Raw genomic sequence first — 27,960 nt, forward strand, 5'->3', positions numbered from 1 at the left:
GTTGTGTATATCAAACACAATAATTAAATTTTGTTATCTTGTGAAATATAATTGTAGTCCCTCTTGATCATGATTATCCCAAAATGTACTAGTTTTATATTGTTTTATAATTACAAATTAATTAATCAAAATGCAAAATGAGGTGTGTGGTATAGTGATAACATAACAATGTTACTATGGTAACTAGTACATACTTACAGATAATTAACACAATAAAATATTCAATTACACTCTACTAATTCTCCAATCATCACACTGGTGAGGGTGGTAGTATTACGAGTCTCTATAGTCCTATTATCACTAACCCCACCAGCCATGATGATGGATTGGGGTAATGTAATAATAGTTGAGTAGCAACATTTGATTGGTAAAGATGATACTGTCCTCCAACTGTTAGTACTGTCATCATAAGCCATGATGTCATCAGTGGTGTTACCTTGTTGAGATCCCCCTACAATAACAGGAGGTGTGGTGTGGGGGACAATGGTAGTCCTCCAATATGGTGTATCAGCTAGTATTGTCCACTTGTTATCATCATCAGAGCTACTGGTGGTGGAGTGGTCTATTATATTGTCCATTGTAGTAATGTATACTCCATTGATAGTTTTATTATCTTTGTTATTATATCCTGTGATGACAAGAGAGTTATTGCAGTTTGTAGTACTAATGGCCCACATTGGTTCAGGTAGACATGTTTTACTGATTGTCCATTGGTTAGTACTAATATCAAATATTTCAATAGTGTCTAACACTACATCATCATGATCCTGACCACCAGCTACAATAGTGTAGTGCTGGTGTGATGATACTGCTGGTCTCCACCTAGCACTGTTCATGTCACTGTATAGTGAGGTCCAGTGATGATCTTGTAGTGTCAGTACTTTATTAGTCATCCTGTTAGTAGTAGAGTCCTGTCCACCTATTATTGTCAAGTTGTTGTTAATGTTAACTACAACACCATAACACTGTGGTAGACGGGTTGGTAGTCTAGTCCATTTGTTCTCTTTCAGATGATACATGAAGATGTACCACATGTCATTACCATCTGGACAATACCCTCCACCAATATAGATGACATCATCAATTAATGTGGCATATGCTAAATACATTCCAACTGGTAGATCATGACATTTGGTCCACTTGATCTTGTATTTGCCACTTGCTAGGGAAAGTCCCAACTCTGGAGAATCCTGTAGAAATGAATTATACAGTGTACAATGATGTAAGTTACTGTACCTCCAGTTGTTATGGTAACATTAAATTACTATTATCACATAATTAACAATTGTGATACAATGTCAGAAATTTATTGTATCCGTTATAACTAACATTTACCACTACTCTGTGTATACTGTATATATAGTACTGGGACAATGGTGTACATTTGAAGGGTACACAAATTTTAGGAAGTGATGTAATAATTGTAAGGAAAAAATTACAAGCTAGTAGTGATCAGTAGAATAAAATGTGTTTAAACATCACCTGAAGTGGAAATGAATATCTAGCCCATATAATAAGCCATCATGGATAAAGCAGACAATTCAAGTGATGATCCTCCTTGTATTGTAATGATCACTAATGACTTGTAATATTTGTATACTTGTTTGGTAACATAATTCTTACTACTGAACTACAACACATCAAAGGAAAGAATGACACCAGATGGATGAGACTGTACATGTATGACAAAAGACATGCCCCCAATACTAATTAATAAGCAATGAAATCGTTTATGAGTCTTACACACAGAAAAAAGGTACGTAACATTTGTCCAGAACCAATCTGCTTATGTATATATTACAACTGATGGAGGGATGGTACAAAAGTCATCAATAATTCCATGTATGTGAAGCCATTAATGCACTACCATAAATTTATGGTCAGCCAACTTAAAACGTGGTTCTTGTAATGTTTCATCATATAACGGAAACCCACAATCACATCTAGTCCACCATGACCAGGTTTTAAGTACAATTTGAATATCATTGTATAGTGAATGTGTTCAATGTTAGTAGGTCTGTAACTAAGTTACTTGTCATGATGTGTCATTGTCACTGTATGTCCCGTTGTGTCATTGTTGCTGTATGTCCTTTTGTGTCATTGTCACTGTATGTCCCATTGTGTCATTGTTGCTGTATGTCCTTTTGTGTCATTGTCACTGTATGTCCCATTGTGTCGTCACTGTATGTCCTGTTGTGTCATTGTCACTGTATGTCCCATTGTGTCATTGTCACTGTATGTCCTGTTGTGTCATTGTCACTGTATGTCCCATTGTGTCGTCACTGTATGTCCGTTTGTCACTGTATGCATGGCCTATAGAATTTGGATAGGAGCTTATTGGATAGGAATTTCATAGGAACTTTTTGAAAGTATTTAAGGTTGACCTGAATACTTGTATGGGCTTAGTTTTACCTAACCAATACTGCTTCATTGTCATCAAGGAAAAATGAAGATGGTTTTGGGTCATGTTTGTCATAATCCATACCTCACTTTTGTCGTCCCTACTGCTATTGTACTGTAAGATAAGGAAAAACAGACAAAAGGATATTACAAGAACAAACTTCTCCAACTAAAAGCAAACCACTATAGTATGTATAAGTTGAACTGGATCCTAAAAAAACAGCTAAAAATGAAAAGTGGATTTTTTCTCAAGAAAATTGATATTTCAGTCAACCAGTGTGTGGTTTGGCTCCACTGCAATTTCAGGAAAGGTTGTAATGGATACAACGTTTATGGCTTCCCCACAGGAAACGTACAGTGGAAATTTAGATTGACCGTGAATATTGTGACACTAGGCATTTGAATGAAAAGATTTTGAGAAATACTTTTAGCAGGTCAAGCAGTGTTACAAATGAGGCAAATTCAAGATTACATCCCAAATGTTTTCGAGGATCCAGCTAATACATACTATAACTGATAAGCTTATAGCTAGCTAGGTAACAGTTTTAGCATGCAAAGCATGCCAACCTAGAGGGGTCTTGGAGCATGTCCCAGGGGCGGATCTAGGATTTATAAAAGGGGGGGCTAACTCAAGGTACTAATCTATTAGGTAGAGGTGTGCAAAGCACACTTCCCAGCATGCAAAGCATGCTGGAACTAGGGGGGTCTGGGGGCATGCTCTCCCAGAAAATTTGTGAAAAGTAGATGCTAAAATACTGCAATTTGGAGACATTTCCACATAAAATTCATAATATTTTCTGCCTGTAGATATTTTATATACTGCCTTTAGATTATAGGTATGGCTCTCTGAAGCATTTTGTTAATGGAAAAGTTTGGGTAGGTACAGACAACCAAGTACATGATGCACCCCTCTCACAATTGCACAACACTGAATAGGTGCATGTTAGAATAATAATGTTGAAAGTGGAAAATTTTGAAATTTGAACAATACAAGATTGAATCTGAGAGCATTTTCAATGGAAACTGTGCACCTGAATTAAGTATTGCCATACATATTAACTACACAAGTAGATGAATGAAGCCCTTTAAACAGACCAATGTACTTCATTGTATGTATAGGTGCAGGCAGATTTGGAAAAATTCCATAACAGAACCAACTATATGCTTTCAGTGAATGTTCTATTAGAGTAGTTAGCTGACTGCTCTATTAGAGTAGTTAGCTGACTGCTCTATTAGAGTATCTCGATCTTGTACACCTCCAATGCTGATCCGGGTCCTTGTTGCATAAATTTTAGCATAAATCCACTAATAATGCCTTGGAAAGATGTTTATAAGGTGGTTTTATGAGTATTTGTATTATTAGTGATCATAATTATGCTAAGACAAAATTTCGTTATAATACTCAGCATATTGATCAAGTAAAGCCTAAAAGTGAAGGGGGGGGGGCTTCAGCCCCCAAAGTCCCCCCTCCTCCGGATCCACCCCTGTGTCCCTCAGGAAATTTTTAAAGATTAGACCCTCTGACATTGAATATGAGAGTAATTTGAATAGTTTATTGCAGTATAATTATTAATGTTTATTTGACTGTTATATTAGGGTGACTGCTCTATTAGGGTATCTCAAGCTTGAAATAAACTGTTAAAAATCAGTCTGGTATAGCAATCAGTCTGGCATAGGGTATAAAATTTCCTAGGTGGTATATATTTTTGGCAGAAAAGCTTGCTATAATTTTTTTTGTTAGATTATCTACTACAACTGAATATGTGCCTGACAGTTGTATTAGGGTGACTGTTCTATTAGAGTATATATCAATCTTATATAAAAGTCACAGTGTCTATATAATATAAATGGTTTGCTGCCACTGGAAATATACTCGTTGCTAGATCTAATTGAGCTTGCTGGCTAATAGATGGTATGCCTTACTGAGGCTTCCTGTGTCTTCAAGTCTTTTGTACGTTTGTTGTTTGTATGTTTGTTTTGTTGTATGTGTGAATAATATAGCTGTGGAGCAGCTACAACTGTATGAGGCTTCTTACAAAGTGGCACCCAGGGTTAAAATACTCCAGTTGCTGACTGTATATGTTTGTGTCATTGCCACTGTATGTCCTATTGTGTGTCATTGCCATGTTATGTAATATACAGTATGTGTTTTTAATGACATGTTCTGTTGTCATGGTAGACTCCATTTGTCTTGGTATGGTGAAAGTGTTAGGAGAGAGAAACCACAAACCTGAGACTATATTGTACTACTTAATTTGGACTATTTATACAAGCACATAGTAAAGAATTTAACCGTCTTATCTGCCTTTGGCTATGAGTGAGTTTGGATATACACACAGTAGTTATAGCTGTATTGTAATTGGATCTGTGAAAACCTGATATATTGCATAATGATGCACTTTTCGAATTCTTTATTCTAAGTGTATGCTCGGGTGAGGTTTCAGCCTCGTATGTCAATAACTTTGGAATCACAGCCCTACAAAGTAGCTAGTAACAACAAAAAATGGAATTACAAAAACAGTTGTAATCTATTATCTTTTGAGTGGGCGAATAAGATGGTATCCAGATTTTTACCGTTAGTCCCTTTCTTTACCAAGAACAAAGTGTTTAACTGAATACACAAGTGACCCATTGAATCAATGTAAAATATTGGCTTGTGCCACTATGTCAGGTTTTTTTACAGATCTGGTTGATGCAATTTCATAATTTTGAATGCCATTTAGTTAGGCCTGAGTCAAATATGCTTAAAATTTTGCCCAAAATGCTTTCAAGAGTTTCCCAAAATTTTCACCCTTACTATGCTCTTTAATGTTTCCATTATGCTTGTATTGTGCTCCAAGGTTAGCAACATTTCCTACAATTATCTTGGAATATTTTAATCAGTGAATGCTCTATTAGAGTATTTAGCTACAAAGTGACTGTTCTATTAGAGAGTATTGATCTAAGGTGTACAATGCATTTGATTCTATTGCAGTTTTCCGCTGATTGCTCTATTAGGGAGTATCAATCTATTTGTGACCGGATCTGCAAATTTAGCCCCACTGACTCATGTTTGTTCCTTTGTGTACAGTTTCTTTTCAGTGACAGCACAATATGTTGATTTGGGTAGTCAATTAAGTGTCATGTCCAGTGTCACTATGCAGGTGTGACATTGCAGCAGGTGTTAAAACAACAATATATAAAGTACCTACTTTACTAGCCATGAAGTAGTGAATATGTTTGCAGTAATGGCCAAATCAATTAAGCGCTACACCGAGTGTGTGGACATCTCCACGTGATTAGAATGCAATCACAACAGCAATATAACCTAACCTGTGACCTTCTTCATTCAGTAAAACGATGAACTATCTTCTTCTCCAATATCTATGCTTAGGCTCACTTTACAGAACTAAAACCCACTATCGATCCAGTGAACTGTCATTATATTAAAGCAGAGATCACACAGTTTCATCAAAGAAATCGGATGATTTCTGTGAATGCTTGGTATGCATCTCCTAGGACGAATATGAGGGATATAACTTGTATATACTACCTCAATTTCCTGGTAATGCATTCCTGAGCACTGATAGCAGTGCTATTTTATCACTTATATGCCTTCCTTCCCTTTGAAGTGAGGTATGAAAGTGGCATATATGTACTAGATAAAGCACTGCCGCGAGTGCTGTACGGGAAAAAAAATCTATAATTTTATTCAATGCCAAAGTACGCAACTTTCCCACCGAGCTATGCTGTAATACCGTCATTCATCTCTTGTTTCACTACTTTTTATTGCATAGATCCCTACATTTTTAAATTAACAATTTTTAAGAATACTAGTTTGTTTAGTTTTTATTGTTGTAGCACAGCTAATTACACTGTAACTTGTGAACTAGCTATGGTGCACCTATCAACGTCAAGCCCCACCTACCCCAGGTCGGGCAGAGGTGGAGATTGGTGGGGATTTACAAATGTTAGATGACAAATTCCCAACCCCTGGGGACAACTTTGAGTTACAAATCCCCTACTAATTCGAATTATTTATCCCAGGAATCACTAACAATATGACCAAGTGTGGCTATTTGTGTTACAAATGCCCCTACCCTGGGGATGAGTTTGGGTGAAGAATCCCCTACAAATCCCCACCCACTGCCTGACCTGGAGTAGGTGGGGCGTGACATTGATAGGCACATTAAGTTCCTGTACAGCTTATTAAAGTATGTACTGTGCCAAAATTGGAAGCACATAGGCCTGTAGTAGCATGCATAGCTTACCTTTGATTGTAGTAGCAGTGGTGCTCAGATCTATGACCTGTCTCACTGGTATGATGGTCCACATTCTATACACTGGGTCCAGAAGTTGATCGAATGAACAGACCCTTTCGGTTATCTAGAGCTTAGTATCGACTAACAGGATGAAGTAGTACAATTTTCACTAAAGTACTATCCAGTCACTCGCTGATCTCGCTGTCAGTGTGTTCAAAGGAACAAGCCATCGAGTCTCAATCCGTCTACAAATCTCTTTGTCAATTGCAGTCCAAACGTTGGCAAAAGTCTAAGTGGCAACTCAGCAGCCTTAATGTTTCACCAGATTTCACGTGCAGCCCTTGAAATTATAAGCGCCCCGCTATTTCAGCAGCATAAGCGCTTTCTGAAATAATTTTGTGGTGTCTACAGAAAAAAGTTGATACAGAAAATTAATGCCTCGGTATGGTTTTGATGCTTGAAGAAGACAACCAACCTGACTGAAGATAAAAGGAAGACAAAGCGCACAGGGTGTACACTTGTTGGAACCCCTAAAAGCACATCCCACTAGTGAGTTTGTTGTTGTGGCGTAAAATGGTGACTGTGCACTGCTTCATTTGGGCTCTAGGCTTGTGACTGTGGTCAGGCAGTGAGTGAGTGAATGAGTGAGTGAGATGAAATTTCAAGTTTTGAAGGTTTTTAAAAAATTCTCTATCCAGTCACCGGTAAGTGTTTTCTTGTTTTAATGCTGTATTTCATGTTAGATGGACTAATATTATTCCATAAAGATGATTTTCATGGTGTAAGATGTCTCTAAGATGATTTTTAAAGGCGGCATTTTAGGTGGCATGCTTCACTTTTGATGCAACCCCTACTACTACCGTACTGTTTGACTGAGTAGAGTTATCATTGATAGAATAGACATTGCACCTGTGTTTTGCCTGTGTTGCACTGTGCTGTGCCTGCATTAGTCATTGTGTGAGTCTAGCCTGTCTTCTCAACAACTAAAAGTTTTTGATTGTGGTACTTTATTAAGCATATTTCCATGATATTCCTAGGACTCGTCTGTTTATGTGAACAAAACATAGTAAGAATGTTCACTGTTGCTGACCACAAGCAACCATCATCGAAATCTTCAAGTGTGTCTATAAATTAAATCCAGTATTTCTCATCTTACTGGTTGGGCTGACTGGTCAGCCAGCGCAGTAGCTCCTGAAGGATTTAATGATCAACTAAAATTAATGTTTTACACTTTTAAAATTGGCTAGGAAAACCTTTACATGGCTAATATGTGTCTAACTTAAATGATGACAATTGTGCCCACTCTTGTATGGCTTGTCTATACCGATATAAAGATTGAGAAACTGAAAGCTTAATTTTAGCTACTCAAGATCAGGTACTAAACACTAAGTATTACAATGCATCCATCTTAGGTGGATCTGATCCAGCATGTCGCCTGTGTGGATCAGAGATTGAGACTGTGGCTCAATTGTCTCAGGGTGCACTACTTTGGCTGGCACATTGTATAAGTAGCATCATAATGAAGTGAGGTGGCGCTTACACTGGTGTTTGTGCTCGCAAATTGGTTTCTTATAGTTGTGAAAATTTTATGGGACTTCACTGTTATAACTGACTGAACTATCCATGCCAATCATCCTGATTTAATCTTATTGTTGAAAAAAAAGACATGCTTTTTTGGTAGACTTTTCTTGTACTTTTGACTCTAATATTATTAGTAAAGAAGTTGAAAAGATTGACAAGTATCAGGACTTACTAATTACTCTGGCATGTTAAAGCAGATGTAATTGCAATAGTTATTGGTGCTCTTGGTGCTCTGAGCGCCAGGTTTAATGACTGGTTAAAGAGACTTACTATTACTTTGAAGCCCTGTGTCTAACAGAAATCTGTTTTACTGCAAACTGCTGGACTGTTGCGTCGAATACTGAACATTCATCTTTGAACCTTAGTTAGGTTTCGATGATTGTTGTAGTTAGCTGTGTACCAGAATTAATTATTTTGTTTTCTATGTGTATTTCAATAATAATAATGATAATTCTAAAGTTTATGTGCACCCATCATCATCGGAGCGTTAGGGTCTATCCCTAAGAATTTGGCAAGTGTATTAGAGAAACTTGATAGTTCAACATCACTTATTTCAACTTTTCAAAGATTTGTGTTGTACAGCACTGCAGTGATCATTAGAAGACATATGGACATTTGACTATCATAGCAACCTAAGCCATTTTCAGTAACTATACGTATATGTAATAGGACGGATGGCTGTGGTATTCGGGATTAATAGTGCGAGCATTATAAACAGGAAGGAGTAAAATAGTGCGAGGCGAAGCCGAGCACTATTTCCTTCCTGTTTACAATGCGAGAACTATTAATCCCGAATACCACAGCCATCTGTCCTATTGCAAATTAATCCGACAACCATAGCAACTGTTACTAGGCAACAGAAATTAAAAAAATAACCACTGCAAAAGGCCAATCACACTTAGCAACCGTTGCCTGGCAACCGTTGCTATGGTCTAGAAATGAGTTTTGCCTTTAGCAACGGTTACCTAGCAACCGTTGCTAAGCAACCATATTGTGTTATACCTTGGGGCATCTATCACTATGGTAACAATAGTTGTCAAGTCGGACATTTACTTCTAATAGAAACACACCACACTATTCTAGCCAATCAAATTAGTATTATAGATTTTTGTCAAGGGACCTTGACAAACAAGTGTAATACTAATTCTATTGGCTAATCGCTTGACGTATATCAATATAATACATCAAGCTGCTATTGAGAGTATTATACAGTAACACATTCAGATGTTGGATTATGTGTATATTACTGTGCTAAAAGAATTTTAAATAATAATAATAATGTCTGTAAAAGAAAACCCTAGCTTGCACCAACTCAGGATTTGAGCATCATGAAAGGTCTGTATAATATTATTGTTAATCTAACAACTGAATGTGATACTGTATAATACTCTCAATACCGTATTATATTGAAATACGTCAAGCGATTAGCCAATAGAATTAGTATTACACTTGTTTGTCAAGGTCCCATGACAAAAATCTATAATACTAATTTGATTGGCTAAAATATTGTGGTGTGTTTATATTAGAAGTAAATGTCCGACTTGACAACTATTGTTACCATAGTGATAGAAGCCCCCAAGGTATGACACAATATGGTTGCTTAGCAATGGTTGCTAGGTAACCATTGCTATGGTAAAGTCATTTTAAGACCATAGCAACGGTTGCCAGGCAACGGTTGCTAAGTGTGATTGGTCTTTTGCAATGGTTATTTTTTGAATTTCTGTTGCCTAGTAACAGTTGCTATGGTTGTCGGATTAATTTGCAATAGGACGGATGGCTGTGGTATTTGGGATTAATAGTTCTCGCATTGTAAACAGTTACTCCTTCTTGTTTACAATGCTCGCACTATCAATCCCGAATACCACAGCCATCCATCCTATTACATATACATATACATCACATGTCAAGGTTTATTGTTTACGTTTATTAAAACTTTACAGCACTCACCTGGTCCTACATTTTTACACACAGTGCTGGAGATAGAACAAGAATGGGCAATATAGCACTTAAGTGCAACTTACTGTATCTGATAAAAACTCAACTTTTTACCAATTAATATCAGTACTGATACTAATATTTTGTCAGTGAACCTCTATAGTTGTACAACCATTGCAATTATATATTATACAGTAAGTGTTATTATACACTTGTGATACTGATATTTTTAGATTCCTAATGTTTTCAAATTTATTTAACTGCCTCGATATTCCTAAGTTGTTACAGTATTTTTGGATCCACTAAATTGATAAAATTTCAGTTTACTATATACCGTAAATATTGTTCACTAATGTAGGGTGACATGGTCTCACCTTGACATGATGTAAAGCACCAGAAATCACATTCTGGGGACTATGTTTAGCAATGTTGATACGACTACACAATTTACCAATAGAGGGCCTGGCTGGTAGGATGTTAAGACATTGTATTATCACTGGTAGTAGAGGATTGTCAGTAATGTCATCTAGTTGTGGTTTGTACCGCTGCACTTCAGTTAGTTCATCATCCTCTATTAGAGTAGGAGAAGTTTGAGTGGCCACTTGTAGAAATAGTATTCCTAAGGAATATATGTCAGAAGGTCTGGAACATAGTGAAGTGTTCTTTTTTGCTTCAAGCGACATATAAGCTTTAAATAGTGGAGTTGTTTTCTCATTTAGTTCAGTAATTTGTGGACAGACATAATCAGATATCTTGGGTTGTCCATCTGTTGTGATCAGCACATTTCCCCCATGGAGATTGTTATGTATCACTCCATCATCATGTAAGAACTGTACACCTCTAGCCATACCATAACAGAGGTCAATTTGTACATGAATGGGTAACTTTCCTTTCATCTTTGCAGTAAAACTGTTGAGGTTATCAGGTAGCAGTTCAGTTAACAATATGGGAGGTCCATCAGCAGCTGGTTGAGCTACTGTGAAGAATTTCTCTATATGAGGATGTTCATAAGAACTAAATGTGGCAGAGACACTCTCAATGTCAGCTACAAACTGGTTTATCTGGTCTACACTCATATCAGGATATCCTGGTAGGAGGGTCTTGTGGATGATTTTACCAGCATATGTCTTGTCACCATAACTCATCCTCCACACCTCCCCATATCTACCACTTCCTAGTAGCTCCTGCTGGACCAGTTGGTCCTGTAGTTTACATTTGATACATTTATTCAACAGTATCATATTAGTAGGAACACACCTGAGGTATTGTTTCTCTCCTCTTCCTGTCTTTCCTCTCCCTGAACTGCTTAACTAACAATTTGTTGTCCCCTTTTTGTTGTGATAGTTCCTTATCCTTCATCATCAGTTGTGAGGTCATCTCTTCTTGTTGACTCTGTAAAAATTAAAAAAAGTTTGTTCATCTTGCATGGTAAGTGATAATCATTTTACCTGTTGTAATTTTATTGTCTCTTGTAATTTATAAACTGTTCCTTGTGTCAGAGTAAGCTCGTCTTCCAAAATATTAGTTTTTTCTTTGCTCTCAGATAACTCAGTGTGTATCCAGTTGACAAATCCTGACCATTTCTGTAACATTAGTGTAGAGTGACTAAATGTTTATAAAACTAGCCTTCTGAGATAAAATTTGGTAACAATTTTGATTGAAAAATTTAATTAATGGATGTTGAAAGAAATAGTAAAGCAGTATAGTGCAAAATTGCATTTTGTGCACTTTGTGATATAGCTATGAAACTTTTAACACAAATAACACTTCTTATGACATTTTTGTGGTGTTAAATGTTTTGTCTCTTACATGATCTGTCAAAATGACAGATCAACATGCAACATGGTCAATTATTTGTACATAATAGTATAAGCAGTTTCATACACAATGCCATTTAGAAGCTTTGTTATGATAGTTTACGTCAGAGTATTTTCAATTTGGCCAGTGATTGTGGCTACAGATGACAGGTTGGTATTTTTGTTTTTGATATAGTGCCAACCTTTGATGACCTACGTATGCAGCCATATTTATATTTGTAATCATTTTTGTATCTTCCTGAGGCATTATCTTGTGACGCTGAAGCATGGTTGCAAATGACTTTAAGTGAATGGCTCATTCTACTCCAAGGTTTTGATCATTTTATCAGTCACAAATTTCTTTGAGATCATGTGCCCTTGGGGTGTAAATTCCCGGTAACCTTTTCTAGTTTCTTGGCTGATATAACTTTGTAATGAAAGTTATTGACTTTAAATAAAAGCAAAATTGTTTCATACTGCAAGACCTTTCATCTGAAATCATGTTCTATGTCTCAGACAAAATAATGAATTTTCAATGCAAAAAATGGCTGCTAAGATCACCAAAATTTATGTCAAATCTATAACGGAACTCAAGGTTGTAGCAGCTGTAGCCAGAAAATGTTTTGTGTTATTGTGGTACTTATATAGAGGCCCCAACGGTGTGTGGAAATTAGCCTGGAGCTCGCAATTACAACACTTGTCCATTTTGACCCCAAGTGTTGTCCATCTCACCACCACCTACTCTATACCCTCAGTGAGGACTCGTGATACAGCAAAACTTTTTTTATAATAATGGTGAAAATTTTACATGCTACTTCTTGTAATTCTAAAAGGCCATCTTTAGGGAAAATTTCACTTAAGCTTTGTAAGTTGGATGACAAAAACACTCAAATTGATACAAACTAACCATGTCAATTACGTTGCTATTCTCAATATCTGTCAAACTTTATTTCACCAGGATGAAATTTAGAATTACATATGATAAAGAATTCCTGTTATAACTCATTTGTACATTATTAATCTGATGTTGATAAACAAATGTGACCACATTAAAGTTGTGAAAAGGGATCTTCCACACACATCCAATTTGCCAAATTTGACAATTCATAACTTCAGATTGGAAAGAGCTGTTAACTTAAAATATAGTTAGCAGTGAGCACCAACAAGGGTGAATAACTTGAGAAAATTTCAGGTTAATATGTTACTTGAACATCGAGCTATGGTCTCCCAAGTGTACAGAATCAGATGTGTTTGGAAGACCTGTTTTCGGTTGCAAATGATTATGATAACAGCTAACCATACTCCAGGGACATATAGTAGCCAAATTAAAGTGGAGGGCTAATGGTAACTAGTTGTGTGATTATACAAATGTTCCATATTCACAAATTACCGTGTATTCGTTTCCATTTTTGTAGGGCAAAGAAATGCGACATCAACTGTTACTGACCTACCAAACTATGATAAAAACAGCCTTAAGCAGGTAATGTGAGGACTAAAACTATTAATAAACTTGAGCATGGAATAATCAGTTACTTTTCACAAGCTAACAGTAAATTTTGGGAGGTGATTTAATTTTGGGTTTCATAAATCACCTGTACAGAAAAGTCATCCTACTATTCTTTGTCAGCAAAGCCCACGTATTGATAAAGTATGACTACAAGGTGTCTATTTCAAGTAGTGATTAATTGATGCTTTATATAGTGAGCAGAAGTACTTCGAAGAATGTTTTCCTGCATTGATTTTACTGACCTTTTTGCCGTACACAAATACAGATTCTGTTACGTAAATTGACGTATTGTAGTGCCACACCTTCTTGTTAAACCCATATATATACAATTTGTATCATAATAAGGATCACAAAGGTTTGGGCCACAGTGGCCCATGAAAAACATCACCCAAAAGACAGCCTCACTTTTCCCTGATGACGGTGAGACAGTATTGGTTAGGTATGTACCAAAATGCTTCAACAACTTGCTATGGATTTTTTTTTAAATTATTGAACTGAATTTTCTATCAACTGACTGACTGAGTAACTGACTGACTGACTGACTGACTGAGTAACTGACTGACTGACTGAGTAACTGACTGACTGACTGATGCCTTGAGACAAGCATAATGGCAAAGCTAGGCTGTAGGCTTGATTTTTTCACTGTTCGACATCACTTCAGCCTGACATGTGCCTTTTCGCATATCGCAGTATGTATAATACATTCTTCATGGACTTACCCTGTCCTCCTTTGTGTCCCATTCATCTTTTCTGACAGCAAAAGGTGTCGATTTGGTGGTAGTGTGTGATGGCTTCTTTTCGTATTGGAAATCATCCATATTTTTCATAGTGGCTATTTTGATTGCAGAGGTGCTTTTCAAAAAGTTCTTGATTTGTAATGCTGTGTTAATGGGTTGACATAGCTGACAACAGAGTGTAATGGATACTTCACTTTTCAGACAATAATTGATAGTTGGGGTGCATGGTGTCATTTCTTTTTGCATGGGTTCACCAGTCATATATAATTTTATTTTACAAAAAAAAGTTAACAAGCAAGTACACAAGAAATATGGAATTTTCAACTAGAGTCAGTGGCAGATACGGGAAGGTTGTAATGGTTTCAGCTGAAACCTCCTCTGTTAATAGGAAGCGAGCCCCATGCAGTTTATTTACAATTTGTGTGGGTGATAAAATCACCAAGAGTTATACATAGTGTATTATATTTGGAACTATTTCTACTGGCTAAATTTCATACTATTGCCTTTGAAATCACTGAAAATGCCATTACAACGTTTAAGCATGTTAAGCTCTTCTAAAATAACTATTGTTTTAATAAATGCAAATGCTGTTTTGCTTCAAAACATTCTGCAAAGGCTTGGATTGATAAGATTCATTGGTAAGGTTCAACTGTGAAACAATGTTGTGGAGTGATTTTTTTTACTGATTCACTGCAAGCTAGTTTACTAGATCTATGTAGCTAGCTGTAGGCCACTGAGCTATCAAGTAAACCAGCTGGACAGTCTGGTAGGGATCACAGTTATTGTGAACCTGAAACCCCTCTGAAATTTTCTAGATCTGGCACTGAGAGTAGTGACCATAGCACATCGATAAAAAGTACTGAAACAAGTGCACAATATTAAATCACAGTAAAACAATAAGAAGTGTTATATCCCTACTGTACATTTCCATATCTTGAGCACAGTAGGAATATATCACTTCTTATTGTTTTACTGTGATTTAATATCGTGCACTACTCCAGCTTGTTTCAGTTCTTTTTATTGATGTGCTATGGTCCCTACTCTAGTTGAAAATTCCAAATTTTTGTGTACTTGTAAAGTATTTATGCTCTCGCTATAAGGAATTGAAAAGTACTGACCCACAGGAACTTTAAACTTTTAGCCTTTGGAGATTGTGTTAGGTAACAACTTAGGCTTATTGAATAAACATTTTGAATAATTACATGTTGATTCTGCAGCTGAGTCCTAGTGTTGCACCAATATCCAAATTAGCCGATCATTCCGATAACTGATCGTAAGCAACAGAATTAGCCGATACCAATAACCCATCCAATATACACTAATAACACTAACACTCATCTTCATCATTATTAAATATAGTAGTGATATAAGTATTGATTAGGGTTGGGCGATATACCGGTATGACGGTAACAAGGCGATATTACAGCTGGCAATAACCGATACCGCCTAGTTTTTGAAAAGCCGCCATACCGGTATAAACGGTTATTGCGATATCATAGCGGGAATACAGCTGCAACTACACACTTACACGTGTTAACAACGCCATGTTGTACTTGTCAATCAGTATTTTAGCCTCTTTGTACTAGCAAACAAGCCTAACCCATGCGCTACTACACGAAGCGACGCACTAATTATTAGAATATATGCAGGCGAGGCACGTGTACTGGATGCAGCACTACCGTGATTGTGGGATAACAATTCTGGCTTCACATTAGTAAGCCTTAGTAAATTATCTGCTAGCTATATACATAGAAACTAGCTATGTCTCCTTCAAAATTTATATGTACTCCATGCTCTATAAGTTAGGCTGGTTTTTCCAAACTCCTTGCGGTTGTGGTAGCTGGTCGCCCGTAGCTGGTAAACAAAGTTCACCCATGCAAATATACTGTGTAAACAGTTTTGAGTGTACTTGCTATAGTTCATTTCAATACCGTGATATTTGCAATAATCGTGATAATAAGCTCCACAATAACCGTGGGAGGAAATTTTCAATATCGCCCAACCCTAGTATACAGGCTAAAATGTAAAGCTAGATGTATACCACAAGTAAAAGTTACTCATGTAAACAGGTTTTAAGTGCATTTTACTACTGCTATACAGTTGAGACAAATGGCTGGTACTACATTATACAGTACGATAGTTACAGTATAGTAGGGACCACAATGGAGTAGGCGTGGCCCATGGAATAATATCACCCAAAACAGCCTCAATTTTCCCTGACGATGATGAGGCAGTAAGCCCAAACAAACTTTCAGATCAACCCGAAACACTTTCAACAAGTTGCTACGGAATTTTAAAAATAATTTATTTAATGGAATTTTCTACTGACTGAACGACTGCCTGATGTCTTCAGACAAGCGTAACTCGATAATGGCTAAGGCTACGGGCTTGATTTTTTCACTGTTTGATGTCGCTTCAGCCCGACTGGTGCCTTTTGGCATACTGCAGTACGTACAATGCATTCTTCATGGACTTACCAGTGTCCTCCTTTGTGTCCCATTCATCTTTGCTGACAGTGAAAAGTGTCGATTTTGTGGTAGCACGTGATGGCTTCCCTTCATAACGGAAATTGTTTGTATTTTTCGTAGTGGCTATTTTGATTGCAGAGGTGCTTTTCGAACTGTTCTTGATCCGAAATGCTGTGTAACAGGTTGAACATAGCTGACAGCAAAGCATAATGGATACTTCACTTTTTAGACGATAATTGATATAGCTGGGGCATGCTGCACCATTTCAGATGTGGTATGTGTGGGTTCACCAATCATAATAATTATTTATATAAAAAGTTAACAAACAAGTACACAGAAAAATTTGGAATATTCATCTAGAGTAGGGACCATAGCACATTGATAAAAGTACTGAAACAAGTACGATATTAAATCACAGTCAAACAATAAGAAGTGTTATATCCCTACTGTGCTCAAGATACCATAGTGAAAATGCACAGTAGGGATATAACACTTCTTATTGTTTTACTGTGATTTAATATCGTTCCTACTCCAACTTGTTTCAGGACTTCTTATCGATGTGCTATGGTCCCTACTCTAGTTGAAAATTCCAAATTTTTCTGTGTACTTGTAGAAACCTAAAACCTCAGTTTACTGTTGGGCATGGCCTAAAACCTGATAGTTTACTATGGGCATGGCTTGTAGTCACTGCTAAACCATCAACACATAACTTAATTAAAATGCCAAATAACTTATGTCTAACCTCCCCCACATCATTATACTACACAGTGCAGTGGAAATTAATATCAGCTTTGATTTCATCAAAACCGATTAATCGGCTAGTAGCCAATATCAGCTCGATACCAATTATTGAACCGATTATTGAACCGATTATTGGTGCAACACTACTGAGTCCTACTACTACTGGAAACCCCCTGTTAGAAATCGTAGATCCACAAATCGTAAAAGGTTGCAGTGTACCTCAGTTTCCTATCCTTCAACAATGTTGAATGATAGGAGTCTGAGGTGCAACCCCCCCAAATACTGTAAGATATTTGTATAGTTAAAAACTGGAGCTAACTATAGCACAAAGGTAGCAACTTATTTTGTAGCATTTCCTGGTCTATAACACTCAGTCATACTGTGTATATTGATTATATTCCATAATATGTGACCGGATTTGCGAAAAGGGGTCTTCCACACACATCCAATTGTATGAACTTGGAAGACCATAACTTTGTGTTCAAGAGAGATACAGGTCTGAAATTGTCTCCATCTAGTAACTTGTGTTGGTGCTAACTACCTCCCAAAGTTCAAGGCAATAATTGTTTCCTATCAGAAGTTATGAATTGTCAAAGTTGGTAAATTGGATGTGTGTGGAAGACCCCTTTTCGCAAATCCAGTCACATATTTGTAGAAGGAAATCCCAGCATTTGAAGGATCCATGGTACATTTTTGTTGTTCATAATGATAAAGCATTCGGCTATGCTCTCTAGTGCATGTGATCTTTTTATTACAAGCACATGATTGCAGTATTTGAATAGCTGACTTCTGTATTAAGAGTATCTTGATCTACTCATTGATAGTCTCATGCCACCACCAATGCCACTTATGGGTGGATCTATGGTAGCGTTTCCAGTGGTACATAGTAGGACTCAGCCAGTGGCGTAGCCAGACGTTTCGCCATGCCTGGGCAATGGGTGGGCAAGCCATTTCCCATGCAACACACGTACACATGCCCATCTTCATATGGACATCAATATAACATTTAAAAAATGCATTATGTATCATCCTACACTACTGCATGCAAGATGACTAATATCAAACTAATAGAAGCGAACGCCTAGCTAGCTATTGGCCTTCTAACATATTACATACATTTAGCTACATGTGTCTTAATACCAGACTACAAAGATTCTTGAATTAAAGCACGAGGCGCTCTATCACGTGATGACTATGCTCTGCCACTACAGTTGTTAGCCTAGAAAAGTGGAAACAAAAAGAAAAGAATTGCTGACTGAACAAGTACTCCATACCGTTTGAACTGAACAGTATCCACATGGATAGATGGGTGCTAATTTCACAAATACCTCTAGACTGCTTTGCCTCCCGAGTTTTTACCACACCAATAGCTACCGTGATCACTTAATCCAAATGTAAACCGTCCATTCTTTGTCTTTCACTCCTTACGACAATGCTGCACGGTTTTTTTTGTAATCACGTGATCTTGCTTCTATTTATTGCCTCCTCTACTTGTGCATAATCAAGTTACTCGTAGGGAAAATCCCTTGGATAACCCATCTCTGTTTAGCCAAAAAGAAGGAAACCATCGGCGATAATGGCATGGTGAGTGTTGTATAAGTTGTGCTATACTTATTCTTGTACAGTGACTAGTTAAGTAACTTTAGCAAAATCTCGAGCTATCCAGCCCACGTCTTTATAATTACTCTAGGAGCTGATGGTGGGGCAAAGAAGTCTGATGCCCGGGCAATGCCCTGGCTTGCCCGGGTTTGGCTACGCCACTGGACTCAGCTGCAGATGCAGGGATCTTGTGAGCATGGCATGGTTTTAGTTTTATAATGTATGAATTTTAATAGAACTTGCTCTACTATTCTTCACTACTATCATCTCATGCCATCAGCTTCTGAATGTTTACCAGAACTTCTGCAATGCACAAATACTATGGTGTCTTGACTATAGCTTATCAATTTACCAAAATCTTAGAAAGGGTACAGTATTTACAGTACTTACACTCTATCTAGTTACATGTGGTAAGTATGCAATCCATTCACACTCAATAAACCAAGTTCAGTTAAAAGATCAAGGCCTTCCATATTCTACATCGCTAATCTTGTAGGAAACTTAAAAGCATAATGCAATGGGACTTGTTGTGTTTAGTGCTTTAAACTTCTTTTCATATGAGTTACAGCCTTCTTCCAATAAAAATACTGATGGAAGTCATTTGCTGCCATTGTAGCTACTCACTGTACCTGCAAAATAAATTGCAGCCAGGCTACTATAGCTAGTGCTAGCTGACCAATAGTTATAGCTGTGCAGTTGAATATCAATGTCTAGGATAGATTATAGATAGGTCTATCTATCTACTGAATTCGTACTGTATGGTTAGCTTATTTAGCTAACTTTACACTAGCTATAGCTCACTAGGCTAGCAACATTTTTTTACAATCATCTTGGAACATTAATCAGTGAATGCTCTATTAGAGTATTTCACTACAAAGTGACTGTTCTATTAGAGAGTATATATCTAAGGAGCTAATCAACTCTTTGCCTCTTCATCTTGGCGTTTGTTCTTCGTTATCACTGCTACCATCACCACTATTGTTTGTTTGAATTCTGCATGTAGTCTTGGAAGGTTTGCTACTAATAATGGACAATGATTAAACAATGGTTAAACTTGAGGTGTAATCCCTGAGTTTTACTGCAAGAAAAAGTAATAGTATCAGCTGTCTGATTAATATTGGTGAGTATGATTTGTGTGTTATGCCCTATGGGATAGTTTGGTTGTATATAGTTAGGAAGAATCAGTATAATACTAGCTAGCTAATAACTAGTTTCCTAGTGGTTGGACAGCTGTTCTGAGGCAAGCCAAACCCAAATGGATTTCCGGAAACCTTGGAAATTCTCTAAAAGCACCCCTGCCACAGTGCCAACAAGGTACCTGAGTGGCAGTAAAGGTTAACCATGTCATTATACACAATTAATGTGAACATATTTTTACTATCATGTAGCACTTTGCTACTAGTCTGCCAACTACATAAATTCGCCTTCTCCGTTAACTAATTTCACAAGTGTGTGCCATTTTCAGAAGGTGGTTTCAGTCAAAAGTAATGCAACCCCCTGTATCCACCACACATTATTTGTGGTATATTTGGTCAAAGGACAATTTGCTACAGGCAGTAAATATTACCCTATTTGTATTTACCTCCACATCCAATAGGTTTAAATTTAATCTCTGAAGTTTAGTCAGTAATGTATTCTCTTTGTCTTCTAATTGTACTACTGATGATTCACCGGCATCCTTCACCTCTTCATGATCCTTCACTAGTAGCTGTAGACCTTTAGTAGCCTGCAATGAGTATATATTGCAATTTACAATGGATGGATCTATATAATGTTACTAGTATTTTAAAATATTGTTCATTTAAAAATGAAGTAGGGATCTATACAACAAAAGGTAGTGAAACAAGAGATGAATGATGGTATTACAGCAAAGGCGGAATATTGGGCAGCGCCAAAATTTTCAGGGTGACCCCTACTTAAATGGTACTACCATACCATTTGATACTGTATACTATGTGTGCTGTGGCGATACATTTGACTGCAACTAAAAAAATTTGTACACATCACAATCCTTCACTAGTACCTGCAGACCTTTTGAAGCCTACCATAAATCAGGAAAACTTTACCATCAAAATTTTGTCATTGACTGTATTGACAAAAATTAAAACAATGAATTTTTACCAACATTCCAAGCATAAAAATGTTGGTTAGGCTATGATGCAGTTACAGTTAAAATCCATCACACTTCAACACAGTGGATCCACACTGAGGAGCTTCATATCATCAGGTTGAGCAGTGGGCTTACAGGCATAGATAGTTACTCTGATGTGGCACTCGCTATCTGTGCTACGGGCAAGATGGTATAGCTAGCTATCGCTATACACTATTGATCCAGCAGAGCTGCTATAGCAGGTGTGGTTGTAGTGGCTATCTCTTTTCAAACATACAAGTATACACGACCTTCGACACTGACACGGTGCCGCTGTGACATTGTTTTGCTTCTAGTTACACTATGTTTTATATTTGCTGTAATCAATGGTAAATGACGAAAATACGTTGCACTGAAACTTTTAACTATGAAAATTTTCAACATTGAAATTTTCCCGATTTATGGTACATAGTATAAGTACATTGTGTGTGTGTGTGTGTGTGTGTGTGTGTGTGTGTGTGTGTGTGTGTGTGTGTGTGTGTGTGTGTGTGTGTGTGTGTGTGTGTGTGTGTGTGTGTGTGTGTGTGTGTGTGTGTGTGTGTGTGTGTGTGTGTGTGTGTGTGTGTGTGTGTGTGTGTGTGTGTGTGTGTGTGTGTGTGTGTGTGTGTGTGTGTGTGTGTGTGTGTGTGTGTGTGTGTGTGTGTGTGTGTGTGTGTGTGTGTGTGTGTGTGTGTGTGTGTGTGTGTGTGTGTGTGTGTGTGTGTGTGTGTGTGTGTGTGTGTGTGTGTGTGTGTGTGTGTGTGTGTGTGTGTGTGTGTGTGTGTGTGTGTGTGTGTGTGTGTGTGTGTGTGTGTGTGTGTGTGTGTGTGTGTGTGTGTGTGTGTGTGTGTGTGTGTGTGTGTGTGTGTGTGTGTGTGTGTGTGTGTGTGTGTGTGTGTGTGTGTGTGTGTGTGTGTGTGTGTGTGTGTGTGTGTGTGTGTGTGTGTGTGTGTGTGTGTGTGTGTGTGTGTGTGTGTGTGTGTGTGTGTGTGTGTGTGTGTGTGTGTGTGTGTGTGTGTGTGTGTGTGTGTGTGTGTGTGTGTGTGTGTGTGTGTGTGTGTGTGTGTGTGTGTGTGTGTGTGTGTGTGTGTGTGTGTGTGTGTGTGTGTGTGTGTGTGTGTGTGTGTGTGTGTGTGTGATGGTACACATACTCAATACAAACAGGTCTTACAACAGTGTGCAAAATAACATTTCAGACATGTGCTGACGTACTGTCAGAACATTGTGAAAGTTGAGTGGACATCAAGCAATTTGACCGGACTTCTTAACTTTTGTCTCCTTTCCTGTGTTTTGACCAACTTGGATGTTTGCTTTTGTGTTTTGACCAACTTGGATGTTTGCTTTTGCAAAACATTGGGGCCAGCTATGCATTACAGAGCTGATTACTACTCAACCACTCACTGACACTTTACCCATGTTACATCTAATTTATTTCACTTGTGTGATGCACCTGCAAGTGTGGTAAACTGCAGGCATGCTTTGCGAGTGTACTGTACTGTAAAGTAGGGATCCCCAAAGAAGTCACATGAGCCACTTAAAATGCCACCTTTAAAAACCATCCTAGAGACATCGTACGTGACAAAAATCACCTTTATGGAATAATATTAGTCCATCTAACATCAAATACAGCATTAAAAACAAGAAAACAATTACAGGTAACCTAATACCCATCCAAAAACAGCTTGTAGCTGTAAAAAAGTGCACGTCCAAGTAAAGCAGAGTTAACTGCGACAAAAAGTAATGATATCATAATGCGGCCATGTGTGAGGTGTGCAAGTTGTAAAAATTAATATTGCTGTACAAAGGAAAGGCGGCCAAACTCAAACTATTTATTGCTATCAGAGAATCTATACACATTGCTTTATTGAGAATCAAATTTATGTGGCATTTATGAAGATGCTCACACACTTAAAAACTAGCAGTATCACATAGTTCTCATTAACACTTTAACAATAATATTGTATTATCTGATTATAGTATGTTCACGTTGAGCTGAATCCTCAAAAACATTTAATAACTCATGGATGCAATTACACACGATCTTGAAATTTGGCTCATTTGTAGTACTGCTTGACCCGCTAAAAATATTTCAAAATCTTTTTGTTGAAATGGCCAATCAAAATTTTCACAATACATTTCCTATGTGGAAGCCATATAAGTACAGTGTCCAGTACATCCCTTTCCCGAACTTGTAACGGAGCCAAACCATACGTGTTTGTTGTTGACACCTTTGTTGTTACCAATAATCATCTGGTTGGCTGAAATGTTAACTCTGTTGAGAAAAAATCCACTTTTAATTTTTAGCTGTTTTTCAGGATTCAGCTCAACGTGAACATACTATAGCTAATATTAATTTTTACAACTTGCACACCTCACACATGGCCGCATTATGATATCATTACTTTTTGTCGCAGTTAACTCTGCTTTACTTGGACGCGCACTTTTTTACAGCTACAAGTTGTTTTTGGATGGGATTTCAATACTTTTTGTTAGAGTAAGCATATACTGTTGAAAACAATAGGTGAGTTTCCATGGTTTTGACAGAAACTCCAGATTACAGTGATAGAATATTAAAATACAACTGTAATTTTAGTGGCATGCAACTGCAGTCAACTAACACTAGCTAAACCCTTAGTAACACTTTGCCTTTCATCTTGTACTGCATCAAGATACTCTAATAGAGCAGTCACAAAACAGCTGTAACACAGCAATCAATATTACAGCATATTTACGACTTCTGCCTAACACTGGATTGTATAGTTTAAATCACTAGCTACTTACAGACTTTACAATATAAAAATACAGCACTTATAGAAACGTGACTGTTCTGTTAGAGTCATTGACTGCTCTATTAGAGTATCTCGATCTACTTCACACATTGACTAATTCAAGTGGAGAAACCACGCCTTTGTAATAGGAACTCTTGTGAAATGAAATAAGAATAGTAGAGAAATGGCAAGTATGTACAGAGACAATAGAGGAGCACGTAATTATGTCCTGTTGTAAATAAACGCCGTTAAAATTTATATTACTACTAAATAAGCGCACCAGAATAGGCTGTGATCTTTGAGAGGCTGTTGTCTCATTGCTTGCCTTTTCATGTAGAAGGGATTTAGTGCTACTGAGACACAATTGGTGAGTCTAACTATACATGTATTTGTGTTGTAAAACTTAATTGTAAAAAGGCAATTAGCGCATACTGGCATGATAAAACATGTGTTTGTATCTCGGTTTGTACAGTAGAGTCTCTCACGATTATTAGAGATAGAGTGGTAACACCTGACGTCACAGTCATTACATAATCACTTCCCCGGGGTAGAAAATGTACGCATGCCATTGGGGCACGAGCTTACTTTGCCTGAGGTTTGTTGAGACTGTCTTTCTAAATGAAACCACGTTGTCAGGAACAAAGAAGAGAGTAGTATAACAGATATTAAGTAGTGCAGGTTAGTTTGATCCGTGCTGGGTGAGTTATGGCTGATAATTGCGTGGGAAGCTGTTTTATCCTTTTAACCTGGGTAAAACCAACCTGGGCAGAGTTTGTCTCTGTGCCCACTGTGAGCATTTATTATTGATTTATATTATTATCAAAGCTACTAGCTACCTTTTAAACCAACCTGATGCCCAAGTGATGTTTTTCATCATGTTTCCCAACTTCTCATCTATGTCCTGAGTAAGTTTCATGCCGAATGGAGCACCAGAAGCCAAGTTGCAGCCTCTTGAAGGTGCTCCGCCATTGAATTTGCCCCGCAGAAGTTGCGGTTACACATTTTAATGTAATTTTGTGAGGTAAAAGTTATTGCTCTATTGGACCAGGGTAAAAATTTTACTGCTATATTTAGAGGTTGTAGCATTTGTATATCTTAGTATCTTAATAAATAATCCTCCATGATCACTAATCGCTAATAGTACAGTGAAAACTGGTCATTATTCAGGTACAGACAAAATTTTCTGACCTAGCTTATTAAGGAAGTGGCTGCATTTTGCGGCCTTAAAATGGTAAGAAGCATGCTGTTCTAACTGGCTATAGAGATGGATTTAGTGTGAACAGTGTATGAGATAGTGAGTACCGGCAGCAAGGGGGCAGCCAATCTGTTAGAGCACCAAAGGCACTGCTTCAGACATAGGCAGTTGGCTGTCAGCCCAAAGTGTAAAAATTTTCACTTTTGGTCCTTATAAGTGAAAGTATATTATATTATATTTTTCAGAGTATCCCTTCAGTTCTACCATATAGTAGCCAAGCATAAGATGAACGTAACACAGCATTCCAGTGGTTTAGTGGTGACCACAACACTGCCTGAGTTAAACTGTGGTGAGATTTGAGACTACCAGAAGCCCCGGAATGCCTTGAACACATGAAATACCAAATATCTAGTGCCTGGCTTTCATCCACAGTGGACCTGTCTTGGTGGCCACTTGTACAGAAGGGGAACAGCTGCCACACAGTCTTGCGAGCGAAACAGTTGCCATACCCCTTAATTATCAATTTTTAAAATTTTGAGCAAAATTGTGCGTGCAAGCGAGTGCGATGTTGTGCTTTGGCAGTGCCGTGTATATGGTAGCCATATCAGATACTGCCTCGTGTATATGGTAGCCATATCAGATACTGCCTAGCAGTGACACATCATGAGTATTTAAGTCATAATGCGTTACTTTATCATCCATCTAAATACTATCCCTGAATGTGTCATTTTGTGTACAGAGCAATCTGCCACAAGAAGTGACCTGAGTAAAGTTTCAGCATATTATTGTTAACCATTAATATTGTTCTTGTTAACCATATGTATAGTGAAACCTCACTTAGTGTCCACCTCTTCAATAAGACCACTTCATTATATTGGCCATCTATAGAAGGTTCAAAATATAGATAAACAATAGTTTATGACCTCATTAATAAGACCACCTTGTTATTCAGGCCAAAATTTTTTTTGGTCCCAGAGCTGGCCCTATAAATGAGGTTTCACTGTATTTTTGTGCATTTTTATTTTTTGTAACTTTTCTTCAGGTTTACTGATGGGCACTATGAAATTGTTGACTGGTCCGTACATAATGTGGTGACTTGAAATGCTAAAACGGTACGTAGCATGTCTTGTATACACATGTTGTAATGTGTTGTAATGTGTCCACACATCTTAGAAATAATTATAACTGTATTCTCTATAAATACTCAGTTCCATTGTGCCACTGGGTCATAAGTGGGTTGAGTATGGATCATCCAGGACATTTGGGTCATATTTTGTCCTGGCCAAGTGGATCTCATCCACTGACAGAATATACAAGATCAGATCACTGCATAAATTACGGTGGAACTTGTTTATTGCCACCATAGATAATGTATGCGTTCCTACTGGATTGGAAACGCCAGTTAAATTATTTTCCTACCCTAGTTACGGTGCGCCAAACATTGGGAAATTTGTTGAGTGGCTGTTTGGCTTTCTCTTGCTTGTTTGAAGGCCGGTTCGAAGGCGTGGACATTCCTTTTACATTGTTTATTGTGTTGCGTTGTGTACTGAACAAGAACACAGCGTGTCTGTGGGTACTGGGAGAAATATTGTTTGCGACAGGTGACAATGGCAGGTACGCACCAGCTAATAATTCAACAGCAGTACTATTAGCCAACTTCTCGTCACCTCATTTACACAACCAAAGAAATGTGTGATACATTGAAATAAATTTTATGCTTCAGTACTGCTCAGCTTGAGCTAAACAATAGCACAAAGTAGTGCTTGTTTTCTGAAGTTTTATCGAGGCAGTGGAAATATACAGTGAAGCAGTGAATATCTAGCTAGCCTACTACACTCTACCTGCTACAAGTGGTGTAAACAGCAGCAAAGAAACAATGCTACACTTTCTGTTTCTTTAGGAAATTTGCACAACCGTTTTGAAACACCATATTTCACCTTTGAACCTGAATTTTCTTACGCTATTGTTTACTGCCCTCCAGCGTCCCTACCCAGTCCAGCCTCCAATTAGTGTAGGTGATAACTAACCCAGCTGTAAACAACAAACACTAATTTGCTGGTTACAAGAACAGCGAAATCTTCCACCTGTCGAGGCCATAAAGTTTACGCGCAGCGAAACGAGGATGGCCTATGACGTCACTACGTAAATAATACGGGCGTTTCCAATCCAGTAGGAACGCATACATTATCTATGTTGCCACCTTCACTCAATAAGCAGGTAGCAGTGTATAAATTCTCAATTTGGAATTGGCTTTTCAAGAGAGGTTGTATTTCTATACTGGTGGCCCATTAAGACAGGTTGTACTGATGGAGTGTACATACTAGAGATGCAACAATATCCTCCACTTAGTGTCGTTTGATAGTGATACAATGGAGACTATGTATTGTTGTAAACTATACTATTATATTGCAACTCTAGCACATATTTATAACAGGAATGTTTGTTAGCTGTTTAGACATACTGGAGCCACACCCACTCATCAGGATTCGACAAATGGAGTCATACCAACTTGTGACTGCACTTATTACTCGTTACTCCCACTGTGTTTGGATGAATATACATGCCGTCGTGTGAGACTTGCTACCATGGTGGGCCACTGGAGAAGATTTTCATAGCAGTTATATCACAGTCATTGTTGTACAATTCTTACATTATTGTTGTGAAAACTATTTGGTATTCATGAGTCCTCTGTATGTTGTAATTTCATGTGTAATTTTGTGTGGGGGTGCTATAAAATGCATGGTGACAATTGTAAAATTTTCAGGTGGTTTTGCACACTTCCTTCAGCTACATGTGCTAATTACGTACAGCTTGTGTCAACAACTGGTAACAGCAGTTGTGCTCTGTGCCATTCTTTAAGCTGC

At 37.6% G+C, this 27,960-nt stretch overlaps 1 protein-coding gene and 1 long non-coding RNA gene across 2 annotated transcripts in view; one reads left to right on the top strand and one right to left on the bottom strand.

Annotated features, from left to right (window-relative positions):
- Nucleotides 1–77: 77 nt before the first annotated feature.
- LOC136257002 (uncharacterized) overlaps nucleotides 78–27,960 on the bottom strand; it is a 58,826-nt gene continuing 30,943 nt past the window's right edge. The window contains exons 9-13 of the mRNA XM_066050094.1: nucleotides 20,588–20,731; nucleotides 11,606–11,740; nucleotides 11,415–11,549; nucleotides 10,532–11,359; nucleotides 78–1,190 (exon numbers count right to left, since the gene is read on the bottom strand). Coding sequence (XP_065906166.1) covers nucleotides 222–1,190; nucleotides 10,532–11,359; nucleotides 11,415–11,549; nucleotides 11,606–11,740; nucleotides 20,588–20,731 — 2,211 coding nt within the window. The 3' untranslated portion in view covers nucleotides 78–221. The remainder of the gene's footprint in view (nucleotides 1,191–10,531; nucleotides 11,360–11,414; nucleotides 11,550–11,605; nucleotides 11,741–20,587; nucleotides 20,732–27,960) is intronic.
- On the top strand, nucleotides 632–27,838 carry LOC136257007 (uncharacterized). Its single transcript, XR_010701768.1, has 5 exons — nucleotides 632–1,222; nucleotides 4,580–4,717; nucleotides 13,369–13,433; nucleotides 26,139–26,208; nucleotides 27,544–27,838. It is a non-coding gene; the product is annotated as an uncharacterized lncRNA (long non-coding RNA).

Source organism: Dysidea avara, chromosome 5 (assembly GCF_963678975.1).
Source record: "Dysidea avara chromosome 5, odDysAvar1.4, whole genome shotgun sequence".
Lineage (NCBI taxonomy): Eukaryota > Metazoa > Porifera > Demospongiae > Dictyoceratida > Dysideidae > Dysidea > Dysidea avara.